This window comes from Equus przewalskii, chromosome 20 (assembly GCF_037783145.1).
Source record: "Equus przewalskii isolate Varuska chromosome 20, EquPr2, whole genome shotgun sequence".
Classification (NCBI taxonomy): domain Eukaryota; kingdom Metazoa; phylum Chordata; class Mammalia; order Perissodactyla; family Equidae; genus Equus; species Equus przewalskii.
Genome location: NC_091850.1, coordinates 21,952,802 through 21,979,076, shown reverse-complemented (window position 1 = coordinate 21,979,076; position 26,275 = coordinate 21,952,802). Strand labels below are relative to the sequence as shown.

Genomic DNA, 26,275 nt, shown 5'->3' with positions numbered 1-26,275 from the left:
GTAACTTGCCCATGTGAAAAGGAAAATGATTGCCGTAGAAAAAATGTAGGAAGAGTCTGTTCTTACCTTTGGGGAAAAAAATATTTTTACATAACTGATCCCAAACTTTGAAGAAATTTCCTCTCTTAAGACTTTTTGTCATCCATGTTATTGTGACTGAAGTTGGTACAAGGCTTCTAGCATCATGTTCACTCATTCATTCAATGAAGGTTTATTGAAACCTAACCCTTGCCAGATATTGTCCTGGGTGATGGGGTTGCAAAAAAAATTAAGACAGTTCCTGTCCTGATGGGGATTATAGTCTAATGAGAAAGACAGGCTACTATACAATTACAGTAATGATAAGTATCATAGTAGGTAACATTGATAAAGCTGAACTCCCACGTGGCCCTTTTCAACAGGATTATGTCCCACAGAGTATGGCATGCATGTGGAAGTCAATCCAAACATTGAAAACAATTTATTTTTGTTTGTAACCTTCAAAAATGCCAAGAGTGATTATCACATGAAGCATTGCAAAATATCCTAAAAATCTACTACATTCAACCATCTCCCAAAGTCGATCATCACAGTAAGGCTGCTGCCCTCAATCTTCTCTTCACTTCACACATAGCTCTTGGTTTATTTGCTCCTCCCCCTCCTTCCCCTTTCATTGTCTCTCCATCTTCAGAAAACCTCTCTGAAAATTCAGACCACTCTTGGTCTTCTCTATTTCTTTCTCCTTTTCCAAATCTGTTCTTTTCTCCCAAGAATGGATTGTGCCTGTCTTAATGTAATCAATCTGTTTTTGTTTGTTTGTTTTTTTGACTCTGACTCTTGATACCTAAACCATAATTCTGACCAACACAAGGACCAATACAGTGAAGAGCTTAGAAACCAAGCTAAAGTAGAGGAGTGAAGAAGGCTGTGACCATTCATGCATTAGCATTTTTTCCCTTATCACAAGAAGAAATTATGACAGCCCATCATAACTTCCTTATAGAGATGGGATCCTACTAGGAGTAAATTAACACTTTCTAGTTTACACAAAATACAATGGAACCACTATTATTAAACTCCTTAGACATAAACACTTAAAAATATGAAAAAAAGGGGCCGGCCCAGTGGCATAGTGGTTATGGTTGTGCTCTCCACTTTGCTGGTCCGGGGTTCACCAGCCCGGATCCTGGGCAGAGACCTATGCACCGCTTATCAAGCCACACTGTGGCAGATGTCTCGTATATAAGATAGAGGAAGATGGGCACAGATGTTAATTCAGAGCCAATTTTCCTCAGCAAAAAGAGGAAGAATTGGCAGCAGATGTTAGCTCAATGCTCATCTTCCTCAAAAGAAAAATAATATATATGAAAAACAAATTTTGTTGCTAAAATGGAATGGATATTAAAAAGCAAAACAAAGAGAATTCTAGATAACTTTTTAGAAAAATTTGTCTTGGGAAATTCTGAAACGAGACCTTTTGGTACTGGACTGAAAAGTGACTGTCAACTTTGGAAATATACTGAGTTCAAAATAGGCTAGACTCTAGTCATGACGTGACGTTGGGTCAGTATAAATGTCAGTCTTATGCTGATAATTTGCTTCTGCAAAGCCTGCAAACATTTTATTAAGTCTATCACAAAGGACCTTTGAAATTATCTCATCAAACTTTAACCCTAATGAAGAAATCTCTTCCATAAAGTGCTTTGGAAGTGCAATGGATAAGAAACCATTGACCCTCCTTGGGGTCAATACGGAGGAGTGGGTTGCAGTGGGCAATCGAGGGGAGGGTTCCCCAAGAAGAAAGAATTTGAACTATGTCTTAGAAGTGGAGTAAGATACTGCTTAGAAGATGGAGAAAGAAGGAAGGACAGTCCTGGTTAGAGGAATAATATGATAAAATGAGACAGAGGGAGCGAAACATATGTTGTCTTTGAAGAACGTCCAGTAGCTTTATATTGTTGGGACGTACGGGTTTAGAAAAGAATGTAGTGGAAGATAAAGGCTGGAAAGATATTTTAGGAAAATTCTCTAAATTTCAACTTGGAATAAATTTTTCTTTCCATGGGAGAGATAAAAATGAATGAATGTATAACTAAATGAATCTCTCCAAAAAATGCTTTTAAGGTAAAAAGAAACTTTATTGTTTATTGTTTTCATTTTGTCTACACCTTGGGAGAGGACTCCAGAATGAGGAAGGTTGCCGGGCTCCAAAGGTGCCTTGTTGTGCTTGAGGGTGAGTCTTTTGAAGAGATAGTTGCCCAGCCTGTTCTGGGGCCAGCAGACCTGTGCAGATTAGTCAGGTGGTTGCCCAGAAGTGGCTCACAGCCTCCAGGGCCACGTCTTTGCAGTGGAGATGGAAGCCTAGAGAGAGGTAGGTATAGGAGGCCCACAGACCCCGGTGGACCAGGGGCTGGATGGTAGCCTCCACCTTGGCGGAATAATTCTGATAGATCTGGCAGCGCATATTTGGTTGGCAGCAAGGAGTTAACCACAAAAAGTGGTGTTGGCTGATCTTGGAATCTAGAGGCTAGTGAAAAGTGGTCCTGGAAGTTGGACTGAAGAGGACGTTGGATGGTGGTTGGAATCTTGTGTCTGTTGCATCCAAATACTGGTGACGTGAGCTGGAGTTTGCCAGGACCAGCCGGTGCCCTGTGCCTGTGCAAGCTTTTTTGTTGTTTGCAAATAAGATAAGTATGCCTATAAGATTATGGTCCGACTTAATCAAGAGAAGAATGAATAAACACAGTGAAAGTATGATGGTACTTACTCTATTAGAGAATTCTTTCTCAGTTGTCATGGTAATTGGCTAAGCACTTAATGGGAATAAGTGTTTAAACAGATCAGGCTTCCACCAACAGCATAACCGTGAACTCATATTTCACTTAATTACTTGAAAAGATCTTTTATTTCTAGGAGTAAATTCAGAGATGAAGTAAACCACATCAGGACCAGAGACACTATAATACCATACGCTATTATTTTTTTAATTAACATTGTTATATCTGAGTTTTCCATTTTATGAGATAATTATGGCAAAGGTTATTAGTGCAATTTTAGAGAAGAGAAAACTGAATCTGAGTGCTTAAATGATTTGCTTAAGGCCACAAAGTGAAGGGAGCTCTAGGATGCAAACCCAAATGTTTTCAGTTCTAAGGCCACCGCTTTTTATAAAACCTTACAATGAATCCCAGATATATTTTAATAAAAATGTATAGAGGTCAGCTGTATGAGGAGGACACAAAATAAGGTCCATCAGAACAGCAAAAGAATGATGTGTCCACTTCACAAATATATAATTCTTTCCTACGTCTATATTGATAAATCAGTCAAATGTATGTATGAGAAAAACAATCGACAATGTTAAATACAGCCAGTGTGAGCAAAGATTAATACTGCTGGGAAACTAGTATTTCACTAGGAACAATATTCCTCACCTCTATTTGTCTTTGGAGATGTAGCACAAGAAATTTGCCTGAGGAGCAATTTTGAGAAACAAAAGACGCAGACAAATTTTAAGGAGGTCAGAGAAGTGCTAGGGGAGACAAATGCCCAAGGAAATGTTAATAGAACAAATGTATTTAATCCGTGAATGGTTATTTAAACGGAAGTTTTCTTTACTTTGAGGCTTTAACTAATAGCAAGTTTTAAAAAATCTATCTTGATTATTCATAATGATGCAGCGTGTACATTTGACTACCCCCACGAGGCTTTGTTGGCCCAATCTCTCTCACATGCTTCACAATCTTATGCCTTGGTTCAATTCTCTCCTCTCCTTCCAGAGAGGGACGTTCACAATGTCATACATGTAAGAGGTACTTACTAAACATGTACGAGTCATCCAAAGTCTGAATAAGTTTTTTTACTGACAATAACTATATGTGCCTGAAATGGATGGACAGGAGAAGCAGCTATGAAATTTCCAGATAATAAAGAAACTTCATAATTAGGCATTGAATAATTGGGAAATGTTATAATTAAATATAGGTGCTTATAAATATTCTGCTAATTAGTTATGTATTTTTGTAACATCCAGAACTGTTAAATACAGGCCAAAACAAGTTCTCTATGTTATCATTTTTCATTTTAAGAAGCTTAATCTTCCTTCAAGGATCTAATGGTTAAGATTCAGCACTCTCACTTCCGCGACCTGGGTTCGTTTTGATCAGGGAGCTACATCACCCATCTGTCAGTTGTCATACTATGGCAGCTGTATGTTGCTGTGATGCTGACAGCTATGCCACCAGTATTCCAAATACCTGCAGGGTCACCCATGGTGGACAGGTTTCAGAGGAGCTCCCAGACTAAGACGGAGTAGGAAGAAGGACCTGACCACCCACTTCTGAAAACGTTGGCCAAGAAACCTTATGAATAACAGCTGAGCATTGTCTGCTACAGCACGGGAAGGTGAGAGGATGGTGCAAAAAGACTGGGCAGGGTTCTGTTGTAAGTTAGGAGCTGGAACTGCCTACACTGCACTAATGACAATAAGTCTTCCTTCCTTCCCTCCCACCTCCCTTTCTCTTTCTTTCTGTCTTTCTTTAATATAATACATACCAGCTACATATACGATGAAGGTAGTAATAGGACCTGCTTTTTGGTGTTGTTGTGAAGATTAAATGACATAAACCATGAACGGTGCTTAGCATGCTGACAGCTGTGTCAGTTTACTTTGTGACAGGTTATTTGTTTATACTGAGCACTTATTTTTGCCAGAGATTGGCCCAAATGCCTTATGTGAATTACGTCTTTTTATCTTTTCATTCTCATTTTGAAGGTGGGGTCCATGGTCGTAGGGCTAGTAAATGGTAATGACAATATTTGACCCAAGGTAGTCTTGGTCTGGTGTCCCAATTCTTAGCCATAGCGCTCCTCAGTTTGGACTTCTGTGACTTGCTCTTCTTTCCCTCCATATGCAGCAAGCATATTTCTGCCTTGTTTTCCAAAAGGTTTTCCCGATGGAGCAAAATCTTGGGTCCTTTGACTCAAGTCTTTCCGTAGTAAGTCAGCACTGCAGAGATTTCACATTGATAATGAAAATCACTGAGAGCTCCAAATTTAAATTAGAATGATGTTTACACTTAAGTTATCAATAGTAAAACTCTGTCAGGTATCAATAAACACAATTTGAAATACTCTGGAAGTGAATGTTACATTTATTATTTAACAATATAGAAATCAATTACATTTTTTCCTTCATTGCTGCAGCAAGAAATCTTTTTTTCTGTTCTGCTTGGGTGATGTCCTCTAGTTTTTCGCCTAGCTCGCTGATCCGTTCTTCTGCATCCTCTACTCTGCTATTGAGTCCCTCTAGTGAATTTCTCATTTCCAGTATTGTATTCTTCATTTCTGATTGTTTTTCTTTTTATATCTTCCAGTTCTTTGCTGATATGCTCACTGTGTTCATCCATTCTTCTCCCCATATCTGTGAGCATCCTCATGATATTTTGTTTGAACTCTTTGTCGAGTAGGTCACTTGTTTCTGTTTCATTTAGTCCTTTTTCTGGGGTTTTGTCCTGTTTCCCTTGCTTGGAAAGCATTCCTTTGTCTCCCCATTATGCCTCTTTCTGTGGGCTTATTTCTATGTATTAGGTGAGTCAGCTATGTCTCCTGATCTTGGAGAAGTGGCCTTATGGATGAGATGCCTTATGAGGCCCAACAGTGTGCTTCCCTCTCGTCACCAGTCCAGAAGATCCAGGAGTGACCCCTTTGTGGGCTACTTGTGTCCTTCTGCTATGGCAGCGTTGCTCACACTGCAGGAACCCAGGGAGTCTAGTCTTTCCTTCCCTGGCTAGCTGTTTGTAAATCCGGTTTGGGGAGCCTCAGCACCATTGGCTATAAAGTCTATCAGCACACTCCTATTGCAGTTTTCCTCTTAATTGGTTTGGTACCCAGTGTAGCTGGTTGCCAGGCTCAGGGGCGTGCAGTTGTAATAAGCCTCAGGCCCACAAGGCTGTTGTCAGTTCTCTTAGGAGTGCAGCTGAGCGGGGCTGGCCCTAGGCATGGGGGCACTCAATTGTTTCAGGCTTTGGAAGGTGGGGCTGATCCTTTTTATGCCTATTTGTGAAGCACAGGTCTTCTGCCTGCTGATAAGCCTCACGTCCCCCAGGACCACCCACACCGTCAACACAGTCCTGGTCCGTGCACACTTCTCAACCCCCTGGAGCGTACCCCGACGCCACACTGCAGAGGCCCCCACCTCTCCACCAATGCCCCCCACAGTTCACCTGGTCCTCACACAGCCCCTGCCCCACATAGGCAGACACCCTTGCCTACCTGTAGAGGATCAATGCACCCAGGCAATGCAGGCTGAAAAGCAGCCTGAGGGCTTGCTATTAGGTGGGTCTGGTCCCTAGGGTGGGTTGCCTGCCCTGGCTAAACTGGATTAAATCTGTGCTCTAGTGGGCATAGCAGACCCCTGGGCTAACAGGCCAAGGGATGAACCTCAATGGCACCCACGGGTGTCCGTGTCAGCACGCCTGTACCAGTTCAGAACAAGGGCCCCCACCAATGTCTCAGTCTCTGGAGAGGTCCTTCCTCTCACCAAGATGTCCCCAGAGCCCACCAGGTGAGTCTCGTTTCACAAAGTACTGTCAGACTTTTCTCTGGTGATTTTAGGTTGCTGCAATGAGTGAGTTTGTGCGTGGGCCCTTGAAGACCTGGGTCTCTTCGGCTTTCAGCCAACAGCTTTTCTGGGGGTGTCCTCGCTGCAGTTAATAGCCAGCAAATCTAGACAGTAAGACCCCCGTCTCAGTTGGGCTGAGTCTGAAGGATGCTTATAGCAGTATTGGCCCCTGCCTCCAGGGAGGGCTGCGTACCTTAGGGTGTCCCCCGTCTGGCCCACTGAGAAGCTGCGCTGCTCCCAAAGGTGGCTTTTTTCTTCTCCAGCAGGAATTTCTGCCTCTTCTGCCTTAGTCAGGACTGTCCCTTGTTGTAGGGGTTCTTTTTATCCAGTTTTCTGTTTTCTCTCCAGGGTAATTTTTCCAAAAATAGTTGTAACCTGGTTGTGTTCATGGGAGGAGATGAATTCAGTCTGCTTATGCCGCCATCTCGACGAGATCTCTCAAGAAATCTTGATCTGGTGGAAGATTCCACAAAATTCTGAGTGTTTTGAATGGAAGAATCAGAATCTCTTTGATTTAATTAATATTAATTAATATCTCAGAATATAGTTCTTATTTGCAGTGCTAGAGAAAAAAGCCACCATAAAAAAAGACAATTAAAATTTCACTAAGTTCTTATACAAATGGTAGATAATTAAAAATAGAATGCTATACTGATAATAGTTTAAAGGACAATGCTGGATTTGTACGCATTTCCCTTTGAAGGTTGTAGGTTTATGCTTGACTAATTCTTTTGATAACATCCCTGGAAATATTATTTTTTTTGAAGTAGTTGGTGTTGACAATTTTAAATTCTACATTCACATCGTTTACTATTTTGGGATGTGCATTTAAATGGGTAACTATCAAGTACCCATAGGAAAATAGAAAAACATGAAGTCTTTCACATTTTATGTAGTGTAGCTGTGTCCAAGTAAGGTCTGAGCTTTAAGAGACACTTGTTTCATTCAGAGGACCACTTTAATTTAAAGAGAGCAGGTGATTCTATCGAAATCCATGTGGATTACATGCATCCTGTATCTTGCATCGAGCACTGGACCCTAGTGGTTAACACACTGTCTAGCATGTAGGAACGACCTCAATATTTGTTGGATGGGTAAACTCTGACTGATTAATGGAAATACTATAAAAATGTGATTGTGTGTGTATGTGTGTGTGTGGTGTGGTGTGGTTTTTAGATAGGAGATACTAATTCATTCATGCATTATTGAGTGGAGAATAGTTTGTAAAACAAAGGTTTAAATGGCAAAGTCTTTGAAAGTTGAAGGTTATTAGAAATTCAGAACCTAAATTTGGGCATGAATGGTAAGTGTGAACAATAAGTTCAAGCAGTGTAACTATCTTTTAATGTCCTTTTTTGGATAATTTATTTTGTAGACATTGACTGTTACGTCAAGATATGTCTTGGATAAATACGAATTAGTGGAAAAGAAAAAGTGGTAAGTAAACAATTCTCAATTACATTTTCAATACAGGTTAGAATTAGAAAATATGTTATATGACGACACAGGTTCCGCCTTAAGATCTCACCTATCTAGCAATTTTGCTATTTCTATAGGAAACATCATCTTGCATGAGGAAAGAGGACATTTTAAACTACATAGACAATTCCATCTAGTTATAAATAGATTGTGTTCTAGAAGTTCATTTGAAAGTTAATTTTTTTGAAGTTATAACCTATTTTCCTGTGGAGGCAATGTGAGAAATAGGACTTAGATCCCCAAGGTGCCAGAAGGTGTCATGGCTTGTCTGAGTGATTTAATGTAAAAGCAAGTGCTCTGGGGTAAAAAAGAGCTGGATTCAAACACCAGCTCTCTAAGTTTCAGTTTCCTCTTTTACAAAATGGTGCTAATTTCTGTGTGGGTTAAATGAGGTGATAAGTACAGTGAGGTGATTAAGTACAGTGTGAGCTTCCAATTAAATATTGTTCAATAAAAAAGGAGCCATTGTTATCTACCACTGTAATAAAGCCCACTAAAATCCATGCTCTCACGGTATTTCTAATATCTTTATTGTATCCTATTCCTTTTGGGGCTCCAGACATTGGAAGTGTTTAAAAAGCATCCATGTAATTCTGCTCTGCCTCCTCAGGGCAGACCTCCATGCCTTTCCTCATGCTCTTTTCTCAGCTGGAAATGAATCCATTTACTTTGTTTCTTTCAAGTCCCAGCTCAAATGCTACCTCCTCTCAAAAGACTTTTTCATCTCTGGAGCTAGAATTTATGAAGAGAAACTCAAATGTTGAAGAAGGAGCTAAATGCTAAGCAGAACTAGATGTAGAAGCAGAATGGGTCAGCAGATTTGTGAGTTTGCCTGCTTTTAAGGGTGGTTGGGGCAGGTGGTATAGGATCCTGCTTTAGGATAGCGCTTTGTCTTAGAAGGTGGAACAGGCGAGAGCTCTAATCAGGGATCTGCCAAAATAAATCACAGTGGAGTGAAGTAGCATGGAAATGCAGCTGGAGCCGTACTATATAAACTTGACAGTGAGCCATATATGGACAGGGACACTGTCTAGTTCACTGCTGTGATCCCACCACCTAACACAGGGCTAGTTAGCTGTTCATTCACTGACTTGGTTATTTGGTTAGAAAAGAGAGATGAAGGAATAAAGGGAGAGTATGCAAAGCTAATTTGTATGGAAATTCAAAAGTCTATGTGAAACTATATTCAGTGAAATAAAATGTCATTAAATGCATAGTTCTCTATAAAGGAAAACAGCCTGCTGCTTTTAAATTTTTAATTAAAAATTTTAATTTTTCCTCTCCTTCACAATTCCCCACTTAGGAAATTATTTCAGATTTCATTTCAAACCATCGTTATGAATATCTATACCTCTTATGTGGTGATTTAGACTAAAGCAGGATGGTGGAGTGAGCTTTACTGGATATTAGAAACTATAATGCTTTAATCACGGGGCTTTTAAATTTGCACATACTTGGTAAACATGTTACCCTTGTAATTTCCATAGCTCAAGTGTACGTAGCTGTAGAATAAGAAGGCTCCTTTGGAAAGAGGAGGATTAAATACACATCAACAGACCGAATTAAAACTTGTATCATCTTATTTTCTATTTTTCTAGTCCACCAAATTATATTGACAATTCTGACTTTTGTAAGAAGAGAATTTTGCATTTTTGGTAAATGTCAGTTGTTTTTTTGTTTTTTTTTTCCCCCATCAAAGGCTATGATATATTGGTACCCACCATATTCAGAAGATAGTAGCTTTTGGCTGTATTCCAGCTCTTCCATTCAGCACCTGGCTTTCCCAAAGGGACTGTTCTACTTTATAATCATGCTGTTATGGGCAACTGCTTTAGCCAGGTGCAGTGGAAATTTTTTATTCCTTTCATGAGTGTTAAAACAGTTGTCCTCTCATGCATGGGGTTGCATGTATTTCTAGGAGTGTGAATTTGCACATACCCCTTCAGATTTTGTCTTTGGCCTTTGTGTTTGCTAATTCTATTGAGATTCTTTGGCTTATTTCCTTTTTATGTTTTCTAGTACTATCTCTATGAGTGCCAAAGACGTCCAATTTAAATTTCTAACCCATATCTCTGTCTTGAATACTCAGATACATATATCTAAACATTCGCTGAATGTCACAACTTCCGTATCCAACAGACAGCTGTGATAATGTGGTTTATAATAAGAAATATATATTTGGTCTTTATCCCCATTTCTAGCACAGAGCTCCTAAACTCTTAGGATTTCCTAAGTGAAGAGAGGAATGCATGTGTTTTTTGTTATGGTAATGAGGTAACATTTTAGACTTTTACCTCAGGTGCCTAGGTAACCTAAGGAGCAGGCTGGTTGCCAGGGGAACCATGTGACTAGATGGTTGGAAGTTTTACTCTCCCCTCTTCCCTGCACCTCTGGGGAGAAGGGTGGGGCTGGAGATTGAATTCAATCACCAGTGGCCAATGATTTACTCAATCATGACTAAGAAATGAAGCCTCCATAAAACCCCAAAAGTGCCAGCTTCTGTGAGTTTCCAGGTTAGTGAACACATCGAGATTTGGGGAGAGTAGTGCACAAAAAGGGCATGGAAGCTCCCAGCCCTTTCCCCATACCTTGTCCTATGCATCTCTTCCGTCTGACTGTTCATCTGTATTCCTTATAATAAATACCCTTTATTGTAAACTGGTGATCTAGGAAGTAAATGTTTTTCTGAGTTCTGTGAGCTGCTCCAGCAAATTAATCAAACCCCAGAAGGGGATTGTTGGAACCTCTGACCTGTAGCCTGCTGGTCAGAAGCACAGTTGACAACCTGGTCTTGGGATTGGTGTCTGAAGAGGAGGGGAGCAAGCTTGTGGGTCTGAGCCCTTAATCTGTGGGATTTGATGATCCCAGAGTTGATCTAACTCCAGATAGCTAGTGTCAGAATTGAGTCAAATTTGTGGGAGACACTGTTGGTGTCTATGGAGAATTGAGTTAATTGCTTGGTGGTGTGGAAAAAACACACGCATTAAATGGCTCAAACGCAATAACTGTGTCAGAATCTTCACACATAACATCTTCCTTCCTTATTCTATGTTTTCACAACAACATGGTCCTTTTATTATATCCTTAGTTCAGCAAATGTCACCTTTATTTATGTAGCTACCTAAGACTATAATCTAAGATCAAAACTCCAACATTTTCCTCATCTCGTAGACAATTAATTCGCCTTCTTTAACATCTTTGGGATCAATCCTTTCTTCTTTCCTTCTATCACTGCTTTACTTCAGAGCTTCATAATTTTTTGCTTACTTTACTGCAATAGACTCTAAAATATTCAGCCTACCTCCAGCCCAGCATTCTTCGGGTCCAGTAAGTTCTATGGGTTTACTATATCTGATTCAACTTTGCCTCTCTAATGTCTAGGTGAATATTGGATATAGGATAGATTTACTAATTCATTCTCTTATTCATTCATCCACTTTCTATCTAGCACATTTTGTGATCCAGAGACTGTTACATGTACGGGGTATACAGATGTAAACAAGAGAGACAAAACCTCTGTTCTATGAAAAAAATAGTGTGATATGAGAGAATGTAAACAAAAGTGGCTACTTTATATAGAGTTATCAGAGAAGGTCTCTATAGATATTACATTGGGATTGGAATCCTAAGGGTGAAAAGGATTCAGCCTTGAGAAACAAAAAAGAGACAGCATGTCTGCAGCAGGTTAGGCTAAAGGGAAATTGGAATGAGGTAAGAATATCCAGCTGGGAAAGAGCCAGAATATGGAAGTGGTCAATACACTTTCCGTCCCTGCCTGAGTGAAGATAAGTTGTAGGTGGGGAGCTTCTTTATTCTTTGACCTGGCCAGATAACAGACACAAGAAGAGTTGCTTTCTGATCTTTTCAAGCTATTGCCATTAAATTTCCATTAGATACTGAAATCTTCAGTCTGTTTAAAAGTAGTCATTGGAAGTTAGTGAGTGCCACCGGCGTTGAGACAGTTGATAGGGAACCTGCAAGTGCCAACAGTGAATAATCCAGCAAGTCCTCGTGATATTTAAAATGGATCCATTTCATGACATATTTTCCCAAGTCTTTTAAAAGCCTTAAGCTGAGACTCACAAGCATGCTTTCAAAGTGAATTAGCATCAAGAAAAAGAAGAAATTATTCCTTTGTTTTGATTCATGCTAAAGGGCCTGACTTCACATTAGAGCAAAAAGTGCTCTGATTTTTTTTAAAGCAGTAACAAATTCAAATATGCTCTCTATTGTCTGTATAAATTTCCAAAAGTGTCTTAAAATTCAAATAGTTCAGCTTATTAACTGCATCTTCAGCTCCCTCTTATATGCAGATGCAAAACAGTTATATTTAGAGGAAGAAAAATCACTATAATGGAGATAGAATTGCAAATTGTAATTCCACAGACAAGAGCATCAATTTCTCAATAATGTGTGTAAATAACCAGTACCATGCTCCATGGTATACTTACTGAATTTGCTTAGATGGTTATGGCACTGGATGGAGTTTGGAGGTGGGTGGTAATAAGATTCCATTTGGTGTAGTAAAATATTAGGGGCTATAGAGTCAAACAGACTTATCCTTCTTGACCCTGACCTTTGGGAAGAACATTAACTCCTCCGAGCTTTAGACTTGGGAGTCAATTTCGCTTACTGAAGTATTTGCCAAACTCACCTGGTGATAAGAATTACCTTGGGTAATCTTTTAATTTTACATTCTGTAGTCCCCACTGAGACTGCCGGCTCCCTAGGGGAGAGGCGGGAAAAGTCATATACTTAATGCATCTGATAATTCTTACCATCAGAAAAATTTGGGACTCATAGGCCTCCTGTGAATATTTAGATGTTTTCTCATTAATCCTTGAAAATTCCAAGGTTCATCAGTTTGAAAAACACTGACTTAAGAGACCAAAATCTTATACTTTTAAAAAGTCTTACGTATGGTAATTATCACTGAAAAAGAGTGGTTTTGCCTTTAATCTTGTCAAAATTAGTTTTAAAGCATTTCAACTGAAAAAGCAAAATTTAAAAATGTTCAGAAAACTCATAACCCCCTGAGACAATACGGTACAATAATCAGTTTGAGAAATTCAATTTTATTACGTAGCCAACCGTGACAGTGGATTTACTGTTGCTTCATTACTTCCTAACCTTTACTTATTCAATATCTTCATTTCCCACTCTAAAGGCATCTGAGTTGTCTTAATGGACACAGAATTCATATTTTGGAATACCTAATATATGCCATTGAGTAAGATATTTAGGTCTAGCTTCCTACATGTCATCACATGAGTTGAATAAAACTATTGCAATAACTGACTTTATTTTCTGTATTTCTCTTTGAGAGTAAGAGGCAAATCCACTGACAATGAGTATATGCAGAGAATGTATGTGTGTGGTAAAACAACTCCTAGAATGCATGTTCTAGTCGGAAGTTCAAAAGCTCACTCGCCTTTAATTTCTACGCTTCATAGGAAGGATGGTTATTTATGTTCAGAATGAAGATTCCTAGATTGTGGAGCTCTTAATCATTAAAGAAAGCCTAAACCACATAGAATTTAGCTGATTACTCTGATCCCAAATATTGCTAAAAGATTTTCAAGGATTATTGATATATTTCCTTGCAGTCCTTAATTTTCCTATGCATATTTTTCATATAGTTTAAACCTATCTAGATCTCTAGCTATCTAATTTTCTCTCCAACTTCTCTTTCTGTCCCCCAACCCCATCCCAACATACACACACTTAACTGTGTATTTTCCCTCGGAATACATCAATGTTTTTCTGATCAAGTGTCCATACATCTCTGAGACTGCATTTAGCTTTAGAAAACCCAGGACATGGAGAATGACGATTGAAACTTTGAGTAGAAAATGAGACTTCAGGCCAGTATGGGAAATGAAATGATGTACTAATTAGTGGTCTCTCCGAACATGGTCATAATAAATAATATTTTACTTTCTGCTGTCATCCAGAGTATCAAAGATGAATAGTTCTGGGCTACATAATATGTGGTTTACAATGCACTCCTTATCTTAGGTCTGCTACTTTAAATAAATCAAGCAAATATATACAGAAATAAATGTGAACTCCGGGTCCTCAAATAACAATGAGATATATGTTTTCTCCCCTTTTGGCAATCTCTGTCACAGAAATAGGCCGAGATGTGCCACACTCAGTTCATGGGAGATTTGCTTTATTTTGAAAGTGCTACTTTTGTTTTATTGTATAAAATCACAATGATTTACCTTGAATTTGTCTAGCACTTTGGAATAGGCCATCAACTGTGTAAGCCAAACAAAATTTACTCTAATCTTTGTTATCCCAGAAAATCTTTATCCTCTTAAGAGCAATGGTTTGTCAGTCCTTTTTTTTATTACTGTCGTTCTTTAGGTTGCAGGTTATGGTCGTGAATATCTAGAAATGGCTAAGATAGATTGAAAATGGTAGGTAATCATATTGTATTATTTCTCACATTGTTAAATTAAGAGCTCACATGATATTAGGCGTCATATGTTTTACACAGAAGAATATCCTAAGACTTTAACTGTGCTGTAATAATGTTTTTCTTTTTTAATACAAGTGAAATTTAACAAATTCAGCTAAATTACTGTTCTGAAAGTAACTTATTCTGTATGTAAATTCATTAAACATATAAATCATCACTTGTTTAGTCATTGCTTAGCTAAATCTGCTATATTCCCATGCAGCAATATTGGAAATGGCTTCTTTTATAAGCATGTATTCATTTGGTAGGTTGGCACTTTGAAAAAAAAGCTATTTCCAAATAACACTTTTCATGGTACCCACATAGCACTCCATGTTGGATTTAAATGAAAATGACATGACTTTCAAATTTTACCTTTTTTTCTTAAGGTTAGCTTTATATTATTTATACTAATGGTGAAGAATCTAAAATCATAGATAATTTAAAACAAATTAACATTTGATCTTTGAATTTGTTTCCCCACCTTGTGAGGTTATTTTGCAGATCACAAAATGCTATTGTTATGAACTAATACAGCCATACTGGGGAGATCTGACTGAAAAATAAGGAGAAAAGCTGCATAGTTTCTTATTTTTTAAATATATTCTGCTTTTGTGTTATAGAAAACTTAGAAAATACAAAAAGAAGAAATAAGAGGAAAAAAATCAGTCTAAATTTTACCATTCAAAGGCAGTGTCCTTTAACCTTGAGTATATTTCCTTTTAGGAAATGTTTTATCCATGCCTAATTGCAGGGATTTTCATAGATGTGTATAAGCAATATCAAACTCTGTTTTTGTTTGTTTTTTCACCAGTAAACATAATATTTTCCCTATATTATAAATTTATCACAGGTATAGTTTTAAATATCTGTAAAATATTTCATTGGGCTGATATGCCATTATTTATTCCTTCATTTCTCTATGGTTAGATAGTCAAAGAATCCCTAATCTTTCATTATTTTTTGCACAGTCTTCCCATTTCTATCACTGACATGTTGCATTTCCCTATGACTCTATATGTTATTCAAGAAATTTCAGATCTTTTGGAAAACAGAACCTAACAATAAATTTGAAAAGAAAATTTTTCTCAAATGAAGCCAAGTGGAGTTATCCAGAGATAGTAATGGAAATTGACAAAATTCTTATTATGGAGTGTAGGACTATATTATTCAGAGAAATAATATTAGATGTAATTGAGTTAGTCCTTTAAAAATAGATATTTATTAATGATTTTTCAAACCATTATCTGGAAAGTTATATATAAAGCAATGTAACCTTAACTAAATGGCAAACGTTATACAAAAACAGATTTCCTAAGTTGAAGTATATGTGATTATATTTTTTGCTAAACACCTGAGGGGGAATATTGTCATGTGAGGTAGAAAGCAAATTCCAACAAAAAAAATAGTGGGAACCAGTTCTGTACCTCACGGACTCTGCCATCTGTCCACAAAAGGACCAGTCTGGGACACAATGTCGATGACAGGTAGACTGATAAATTGCATTTCCTTTTGTGTCTAGGACACTGAATCCAAGCAAGGTTACATTGTTATTTGTTGAAATAATAGCTGGAAAGAGAGAAAGTGCTATTGATCCCTTCATTAATAAATCATGAGTAAACAATGCAAGCTCCTTGAACTGCTAGGGGAAAATTATGATATCTCATTTCTTTTTTGCCTCAAGTAGAGTAGGATCATTCACTAACTATGCAAAAGGGAAGTTTCAATTCAGAGTTTACTTCTAACATCTTTTTCAGAGAAAATTCTTTCTCTATAAGTTCACCTCTAATGACAAACGGCCTTTAACATAACTTTTCCTTCTAGTTTCTCTGTCTCTTCCTCTTCCTCCTCTTCTACCCTCTCTTCTTCCGCCTGCTTCTTCTTTATTGAACACAGCTTTCTTTGGGAGAATACAATGAGAAATCCCTAAAAATAAGAACCAATTCTTAAAAAGCCCCCAAAACAAAAATCCTCTGTGCTGTTTTCTCTGACAAAGCAGATGGAACAGACTCCTGTCAGCACTGGGTCTCAGGTGGTATTGGAGGTTGCCAGGCCTGGCAAGTAGACAGAAGTAGCATGGCAGGTGAGAGGTCCAGGAGGAATTTTAGCGGTAGCCAATGAAAGGAGGAATGGAGATTGCAGGTTGCTGAGGAGGATCGGCCTGTTCAGCAGGTGTCGCAGGTGATTCAGGCAACAGTAACTGACTGCTTGCCATGGTCTAATGATTTCACACAAGACAGGCCACAGGTTTTGACATGTTAGCAAGGCATGGAGTAAGGGTGCTTAAGAGCAGATAGAGGGAGCCAAAGCACAGGGACTGAGGTGCAGCCCTATAACTCCTGCACACAGAAAAATCGAGTGAGGAGCAAGGCAAGTCCAAGTCTAGAAGAAAATCCTTAGATAAAAATACACTGATGGACATATTTGTTGCCCAATATCGTTATGCTAATTGTGCTATAATTGCATACTGTTCTACAGAATGCCTGTTTAGGATTTTCAGCAGACTTCAAATCGATTGGGACCCAACATGATTAAAATGAAAATCTAATTAGAAATAAATGTGTGCACACTGACTGAGCAAAATTGTTTAGTATAAATGTAATGAACAAGTCACAATTAGTTTAGGTTACATGTACGTCCCTCTGTACCAGAATAATAAGAAAAAAAGTAAGTTAAGAAGCTAGCAAGCTTCAGATAGACTCTTTTATATCACTACATTGTCAATTAATTTCAAAATGTGATTATGTCTGCAACTGAAAATAAATTAAACATCAGAGAGTGATTAGACTAAGTATAGTTAAGCATCTTTTGGTTATACAGGAATGAATTATGAAAGGTACAATACTTGAATGGTATACTGAAAATTTATTTTAGTCCCAACCTAATGTCTAATTGTAGACAAATTATGTCCCCAACATAAATTGTCTTTGCAAAAAGATTAAAAAAAAATAGCCAACCAACCAACCAACCAAGTACCAACTCATCAGCATCGAAGCTATTCTACCTCTCATCACAATGAGTCATTTCTTAAAGAAGATGGTGTTGGTAATTAACAATTACACAGCTTTAGATGATACTAAAAACCCCTGGTTACTTTGGTAACATATTTTCTTTTAGTCAGTCATATACCGACTATAGAGAGGAATCAAGTATCCTTGGGGAAATTTGGGTCAGTGTCTGGATTTTGTTAGAATAAGCACCTAGATTGTAATGAGCATTTTCTCCCTGCAAGATAGTCTTTTTTTTCCCTCCACCGTATCTTCAAAATAGAAGCAGATTCTGTAAAAGTTAGTATTTTCTAATGAGGGAAAAATTAAAATTGCCAGGATCAACAGAAAAGAGCAGCATTATTTGTCAGAATAGTTTTTGTTTTATTGATGAGCTGAGCAAAGAAAAGATTAAGCTCAAGTCTTTCTTTTGATAATTTCTAAGTGAATATAAATCATCTTTTGATAGTGCAGATGAATATTGAAAATGTTTCGTGCAAGCTTGAAAAGATTATTTGTTAGGTGTAAGCTTCTTAATTGAATGTCTGTGTAATTGAGTTTATTGTGTGCTTTAACACTTCTCTGTTGTTAGTAATTGTTTGACTCAATCTATTTACTCATTAAAGAAATATATTTAAATCTCCAATTATAATTGTGAAATCCATCAATTTCTCGTAAACTTGTAATTGTTATTTTACATATTTTAAGGCAATGCTTTTATGTGCTTACATGTAAATGATTTTTTCCTAGTGTTATTTTATTATTTTCATTATATGAATTCCCTCTTTACTAGTAAACTTTGCTTGCAATTCCATTTTTATTGTGTTAGTTATTGTTGGTTATTCTTGGAGAATATTCTTATATTAATATAATATAATTAATATAATATAAGAATATATTCTTGGAGAATATTTAACAAACTTCACTGTTCAACCCCCCCACATCACTTTTAAGATGCATCTATTGAAGGAAGTATCCAACTAGATTTTATTTGCTGTGGTTACTGTTTTTTTTAATTTATATATGTCATTTTATGTTCTTACTTAATTATTTTTTTAATTACTGTTATATGTATGCTGAAACTTTCCAAGCTATTGTCTTTGACCTGATTTTTAAAATGTCTATTTTATCTCTTTAGTCTACATTTTGCATGAATTTTTCCACGTTATCTTTGAATTTACTAATCTTTTCTTCACAATACTTCAGATTGGTATTTACCTCATTTATAAGTTTTCAATTTCAATGAATTTATTTGATCATTTCCTAGGTTTCTAATTTGCACTTTAAATTTACCCATTCTTGCATCATCTTTTTATGTTTGCTTCATAATTTCTTGTTCTTTTTGATGAATGCTTTCTCTTCCTCATGCTCTGTGAGGATGCTAAACATACTATTTATAAAAATTTTCAGATTGCCTTGTTTTCATTTTATCTGGAATTAATTTTTCAGCTATTTTTTAGTGTTGTTTAGTGTTTAGCCACTTTTCAGTGTTATAGCCTAATGAATAGTCTATCTGCCTATCCATTATTTATAGACTTATATTGAGTGGAAGTTTTTATTTCTATCTTACCTGCTTTTACTCCCTTCTTATTAGCCATTTTACAATTGTTTTCACCCAAATTCTCCAGAACTCCCAGACCAGAACTATGTCTTGTACTTGTAAGTCAGGGCTCCTGTTCTTCAGAGATACTGCAACATGGAAAGTCTAGTCACTAAGCTAATTGATAATATGGCGCTTGTCCTGATCTTTGGGCCATTTTATTTGCTTGCTTCTATTTTCCTGTTTAATCTAAGCTTTAACCCCAGACAGAGTCTGGTCACAGATTGGGACAATTGACCAAACCTTGAGTATGATGAAATTTGTCTTATTGTCCAAGTTGGCATGGATCACTACTTTCTCTTACTTTCTTTTTTTTTTTTTTAAAGATTGGCACCTGGGCTAACAACTGCTGCCAATCTTCCCTTTGTTTTTTTTTAAAGATTGGCACCTGGGCTAACAACTGTTACCAATCTTTTTTTTTTTTTCTGCTTTATCTCCCCAAACCCCCCTGTACACATTTGTACATCTTAGTTGCATGTCCCTCTAGTTGTGGGATGTGGGACCCCGCCTCAACGTGGCCTGACGAGCGGTGCCATGTCTGCGCCCAGGATCCGAACCCTGGGCCGCCACAGCGCAGCACGTGAACTTAACCACTCGGCCATGGAGCCGGCCCCTCTCTTGCTTTCTGAGTTGGGAATTCCCAGCTGACCCTGCCTTCTTGCAGACCCCAAACTTGGCTGGCACGTAATCGTAGTTTTGCTGTGGTGCCATGTTTTGACTCCATTCCTGTACTACAGAGATGGCTGTCTCATTTCAGCTCTCAGTTCTTTCTTTAATCTTCTTTTACTTAGTTTTACATTTTTATCTCCCATTGTTGTACATTAGAAGAAACAGGTCTCAAAATATAGAGCTATAACACTGTATTGTTTATAGCTGCACTGTCCAATATGATGGCCATTAGCCACATGAGGCAAATTAAATTACAATCAGTTAATATTAAATAAAATTGAGAATTCAGTTTCTGAGTCTTATTAGTCACTTTTCAAGTTCTTAATAATCCCATGAGGCTGTTAGCTGCCATTTGGATAGTGCAGATGTAGAACACTTCCATCGTGGTAGACAGTTCTCTTGGGTCACGTTGGTCTACAGTATGAAGCTAAATATCGAAAGGAGGAGAAAAAAAAAGGCTGCAGATATTGAACCTATTGTGAGGCTGTTGGAAGCCCTGAAACTCACTAAATTGTTGAAGGACATATGTAGACTATGTAACAATGGGATTCGGAGTCTATGTGTTTTTTTCAACATGTCTGTAGTAGCCATGAATTTTTCCCTAAGGTATAATCCTATGCTTTTGGCGCCAGAAGACCTGAGTGGAAGTTCCAGCCCTGCCCCTCCTTAAGAATGTGATCTCTGACTAGACATCTAACTTCTCTGAATTTCCAATTTTTCATTTGAAAATTAGGATAATAGTTATTTTTCCAATTTTGTGTAATCTTTGAAAATACAATATGTTTTATTAAGTATATTTCAGGATTAATTAAAAGGAGAACTTTTTATATTTAAAATTTTATATTTCTTTAAATCTTTTCCTTGTGTCTTCTCAAGTAGCATAATGTCTATTCTCATTCTATTTGGAGATTAGAAATATCCACGTGTAGTTATTATAATAAAGACTTAATTTTGAGTAAATAAGAAAAGTGTAATAACTTCCTTCCCAAACACGTATGCCAATGGATAACCTGATCATTTGGATTAAAGGATATAAATGAAGTTAATGAAGGTAATGATGGTATTCTGCAGAATCTCACAATGTCAGGCCTGATGCATGAGTTATAAATATTTCTCAACCTTAGTCTAATAAATATAAATCTACAATGTTTTAGCAATGTTTAGCACCTATTATAAAATGAGTCATTTTTATTAGACATAATCAGACAAACCATGAAGCTGAGAGCTGAAGCCATAAATAAGAATTGACTCTAATAGTTGCATCTGTCTCCATAATCCAAAGAGAAGCCTTTATATGTGTGCAGTATAGTTAGGGGTTTTTTTTTTTTTGTAGAACATCTTAGAAACATTTTTATCAAGATCTTTAAGTTTTTTTTTTTTCTTTTTTCAGCCATGCAAACATTTATTTACCAGCATGGAAATAAGGACCAGAAGAAGGTGCTAAACAAGGGAAGAACTCAATCTTTCTGGCTAGTGAAGATGAGGAGAAATGGAGGGGTGTTGGCAGGAAGCTATTGTCTGTAACCCCACACATGTATAATTTTGATTTAAGAAAAATGAAGTATATAGTCACTATTCTTTAGGTATCGGGAGCCAGTAAAAGAGTTGGTTCTTTGCCTAGTGACAAAGGTATTTAAAAAAGTATTTACGTATTCGACTTAGAAAAGTAAAACATTTATAAGGCACAAAATATGAAAGATATCAAGGACACACAGCGAAGCCTCGCTTCGCCCCTGGTCCCAATTTCCCCAGTTCTCTAGAGACAACCAACGTTACCTCTTTTTTTTCTTTTCAGAGAGGTCATGCACATACAACCAAATATATGTGCACAGGATGTACATTCTTCCTCCACATTCCCTCACGGCAATGTTTTTTAGAAACACTAATGGTAGCATTCCAGACTTACTGCTCATCACCTTACTTTTTTTTAAATCAATTTATCTCTTTGATTGTTCTGGATCAGAAATGAGCCTCCTTGGTTGTCTTTTTTATAGCTGGATGATATTCACATATGGATGTGGCAACAATAAACGACAGTGTCTATTTCCACACAGTTCCACCAATAGTGTGCCATCAAACTTTGGGAGTTTGTCATCATGTCACAGGGGAAAAACGGTATCTCAGCAAGTTTTAATTTGCATTTCTTTTATGTGCTGGGTTGCAAAATCTTGCATATGGTTAAGAGTCATTTGTATTTCTTTTTCTGTGAACTGATGATCCATATCTTTTGTCCTTTTATGTTAGTTAGATATTTTTTTTGGTGAGGAAGATTCAAGATCTTTAAGTTTTAACATAACAGATTTTTCAACATTATCTGAATAATAATAGCAAAATTGCTATATTCATTCCTGAATCATTACATTTGCTTGTAGGAAAGGCAATCACTGGTAGTATAATAAAATGCTAATTTTGAGGAGATAGTAGTTAGATGATCGCGATTTTTGAACAGTGCTATTTATTCTGCTTTAAACAAAGTCTGTTTACTCAGACTTTTTTGATCAGTAAACAATATTTATTTCTCATATGTGAAACTGAGACATGCGCTATTCTCAAATTTATCATTTGTACCTTATTTTTTTGCTGATATTTACCCAACTTATAATACTTACGATGTTTGTTGATTTGTTTAGCGCAAGTAGTTCTTGTAAATATTACCCATTGTGGTGAGAATAGTTCCTTTTTATTTTCAGTATCTCATCTAATTTTAATTCTGAGCATAACTTTATTTTGAAAAATGAAGACTAAAATAAAACTTTACTTGTAAAGGATATCCTGCAATTAGGAAAATAAAATAAAGATGGCATCTACCAATGACATTAATATGAAGGAAGAAAAAAATGTATTTTACATATTTAATCAAAATCAAATGTTTTGTGTATATTTTTAAGAAGTATGGCAAACTCTGTTCATTTCGTACCATTTCTACTGCCAGTCACCATCGTCTCTAGGCTTGAGTGTTAGAATATTCTTTTCCCTAGACAGTTTCTCTTCTGCTACTATTGTGATGGGTGCTCTTCCAGGAACTGAGAATATCATCTTAGCGAGTCTAGCCGGATGTCCACATTTATAAACATGGGATGGAGTCCAGGTATCTAGATTTTTAGTACTCTTCCTGGCAGATGTTTCTGCAGGTGTTCCACAGACTCTACTGTGACAAATATTTTTCTAGAGTGATGATTCTCAAACTTGCTAGTCATAAGTCTCATTGGGGATCATTGTTAATAAGATCAGACCCCTGGGGTTACCCCTGACCTACTGCTGACAAATATCTAGAGGAGGATCCTGGAAATCTTCACATTTAATTAGGTGCCCAGATGATTCTAACAATCAATAAAGTTTGAGAAACACTGCTCCAGAGGCTGTGAGCAAGCAGTAGATAACGCAGATTAAGGCAGAGAAGCTCAGCTGAAAACTCTTGAGTAGCAAGAGACTCACTTATCACTCGCAGAGGAGTAGGACCTGGGGCCTGGAAACCAGCCAAGGCTGGACAAGAGGCTCCTAGGTAGGAACAGCTGAGAAGCCAGATGGTGGAAGTCCTGCAATACATAATAATCCCTCTTGGATGCTTAGCCCTCCAGGAGTATAACCACAAGACCGGCACTGCCAGAACCATCTGTTAAAGAAGGAACCAAGAGGCTGTGGGAAGCAGCATGCCCAAACCGACTTTACCCAGGAAGCCAGAAGGAACATAGACATTCTCTCTCAGGACTGAGAAAGCCAAACAGTTGATGGTTACTGGTTCAAAGTTTGAACCACGCCAAAGGGAAAATGTGAAGAGTTTCATGGGGTGTTTTCTAGTTGGAGGAGATGGTAGAAGGTGCAAAGAATAATAACTATGATGTTATGGCAAACTTACATATGTTGTCTCTTTTAATCTTCACAGAAACTCTTCAAGGTAAGCGTGTTTAGCACAAATCAGGCAACTAAGTTGCAGAAAGGTTACTCTTCCCAAACTGAGTTTTCAATTCAAGCTCTACTCTCTGTTGTCTTTCTTGTATGAGGACTCAAGACAGAGTCCTAACTGTAATGTTGGTTATCTGTTTTTTACCCTAGAATGAAAGTTTTTGATATTTACATTGATTGAACTTTTTAATTGGCCTTTTTAGAGACATATTTTATCTTCTTTGTTAATGTGGCACCAAATGACTATTTCTGGGAAACAACCTATGGATAGTGAATCTTGCCCAGAAGACCTAAATATTCCCTCTTAAAGTCATCAATGGCCTTTTCATGACTCTATCACATTTTCTCTAGAATCTCATCTTATAATCTAGTTTTAGCCTGTATTCTGTAATTATCCATTCACTAATGATATTGTCTGTACCATGAAATTAGGATTATGAAGTTAACATCAAAGTTTTAGCTTGTCAGAGGGAGAATTTATGGGTAAATAATAGTGGAATAAACAAAATTCAAATGAAACATAGATATCTATAGTAAAATATTGTAATACAGGGGAGACACTCTGTATGCAGAAGGTTAAAAAATATGACCTTTTTACTTCACTTCTGGAAACTTCTAAATGAGCAAAACCTTGGGAAATTTACTTTTCCATAGAAATGATTTTACAAGAAGTTTTCCAGGCCACCGACAACATGTGAAGTGAACCTGTACGTTCATTTTGCATTTATGACCTAAGTTGCCCCTTTTAACTCAGATTTTAGCAATGGAGACTCTACTTGGAAGACTCAAGCAATTGTGATGTGAGGCTGAAATGAATTTTCAAAGGTTCTCTATTCCTGTTCCATTTTCTTCTTATTTCAGTTGGACCATTCAAGGTGGATGAGGTTTTAAGACTATTAAAGAAGAAAGCTCTCATCTCACTTTATGCTCTATTTTAAATTTATATCAGCCCTACTGGAGTCAGCTCATATGACAAACATGAGACTTGTAAGAAAACTTGAAGCTATATCACATGAGGAGAGTGGAAGGAATTTTAGATAACTAGGAAAAGCGTAAGCGATTTCTTAAGCATTTAAAGAGACGGGAAACAGAAAAGGAGACGTCGTTTGTCTTCTATGCTAATAGATAAAAATTGCAGGAAGACAGATTTCAGTGATATATTAAAAATAATTTTGCAGCAATCACTTAGAGCAATTCCATGTTTGCAGGATAGGAGGGAATTGAAGCAATAAACAGGTGTTTGGGTTAAGAGATGTCTCCCATATTGTAGACAAGGTATTTGAACCTCATGGAAGTTAATTTGTGTGACCCAAGGAAAGCTATTTATGTCAGAGCTAGAACTCAAAACTAGGACTATTTCAAGTTCAATGAGCATGGCATTATACACAGCTTCTGATGCTCAGAATTTTAGTCAACCGCCATCTCTTCATTTTTGCACAGAAGAGAATTGAGTCCCAGATTGAGATGGCAACTTACCTAAATTTACATGTAAACAAAGTTTATAATCATATATGGCTCATATAAACAGCAAATTATTAATATGAATTTGCAAGGGTGAGTTGAATTATAGATGGAAAATTCTCAAATATTGAAGACAGAAGACTTGCAAGGTCACTCCGTCATGTATAAAGCCTCTCTCTGTAGCTTCCTTGACAAAACGGCTATTCAGCTACAGCCCAGAAGTTCAACCCTTTGAATATTTCTTGCCATGTTTGGCAGAGAGCATTGTTATATTGAACTAGAAAACCGTCTCCTTTTCTTGTCCAACTTCTATATTAGGAGCAATATAGAATAAATTTGCCTTTTCTTTTTATGTTAAATCTTCAAACGTTGAAGCTGTCTCACACGGTAGCACATCGTCCCTATGATTAGTTGCTTAGGTTTTCATTCTTGTTGATGTCGTCCCTATGATTAGTTGCTTAGGTTTTCATTCTTGTTGATGTTGTTTGCTCAATTTATAGTTGAAAACATTAAGACTCAAGTAATTATTAGAACAGAAGTACATATCTTGAGAAACTTTATGAGTTTGTGAATTATTCCCGTGCAAAATAGAAGTTAAAGATCAGAAAGGAAGTGCATCAAGAGAACATTTAACTTCATGAATTGTGATGTGGGAGGTGAACAATGCTTCCCTTTTACCACCAGAGGTCTTCAAAGGACCTGTAATAGCTGCATCTCCACCAGCTGAGGAGGGAAAATCTCTAAGGAGAAAGCTGACAGAAATTCTTAGCAGGTAATTTACTCAAGAGCTTAGGTAATTATTAGTCTTCTGTAGCCTTCAGGCTAAACATTTCTGCCATGTAGAATTCAGGCCAAGAAAACAAAAACTAATAACCAAACCCTCAAACGGGAACAGTTAAAAATGTATCATTTTCTCTTTTATTTTGATTCATTGCCTAATCATTTTAGTTTGTGCTAGGGAGCTTCTGATGCTAATTTGAATGATTAGAAACTTCTTATCAACATTACATAAAAGTGGAAATCCACTATTATTCACATATATTTATGAATGTATTATGTATATATTGTAAATATGTAAAATATTTGAATTTACTTTTAAATTTAAAGGT

The 26,275-nt window shown here is 37.1% G+C and overlaps 1 protein-coding gene across 3 annotated transcripts in view; it reads left to right on the top strand.

The window, feature by feature from the left end:
• Positions 1-26,275, top strand: part of MRPS30 (mitochondrial ribosomal protein S30) — a 159,558-nt gene that overhangs the window by 48,453 nt on the left and 84,830 nt on the right. For 2 of the 3 annotated variants that reach the window (XM_070587609.1, XM_070587607.1), the window contains exon 5: positions 7,977-8,038. In XM_070587609.1, the coding sequence (XP_070443710.1) occupies positions 7,977-8,011 (35 nt within the window). In that variant the 3' untranslated portion in view covers positions 8,012-8,038. Of the gene's footprint in view, positions 1-7,976; positions 8,039-21,192; positions 22,665-26,275 lie in introns of those variants that run through there. The other variant, XM_070587606.1, reaches the window with a different exon arrangement.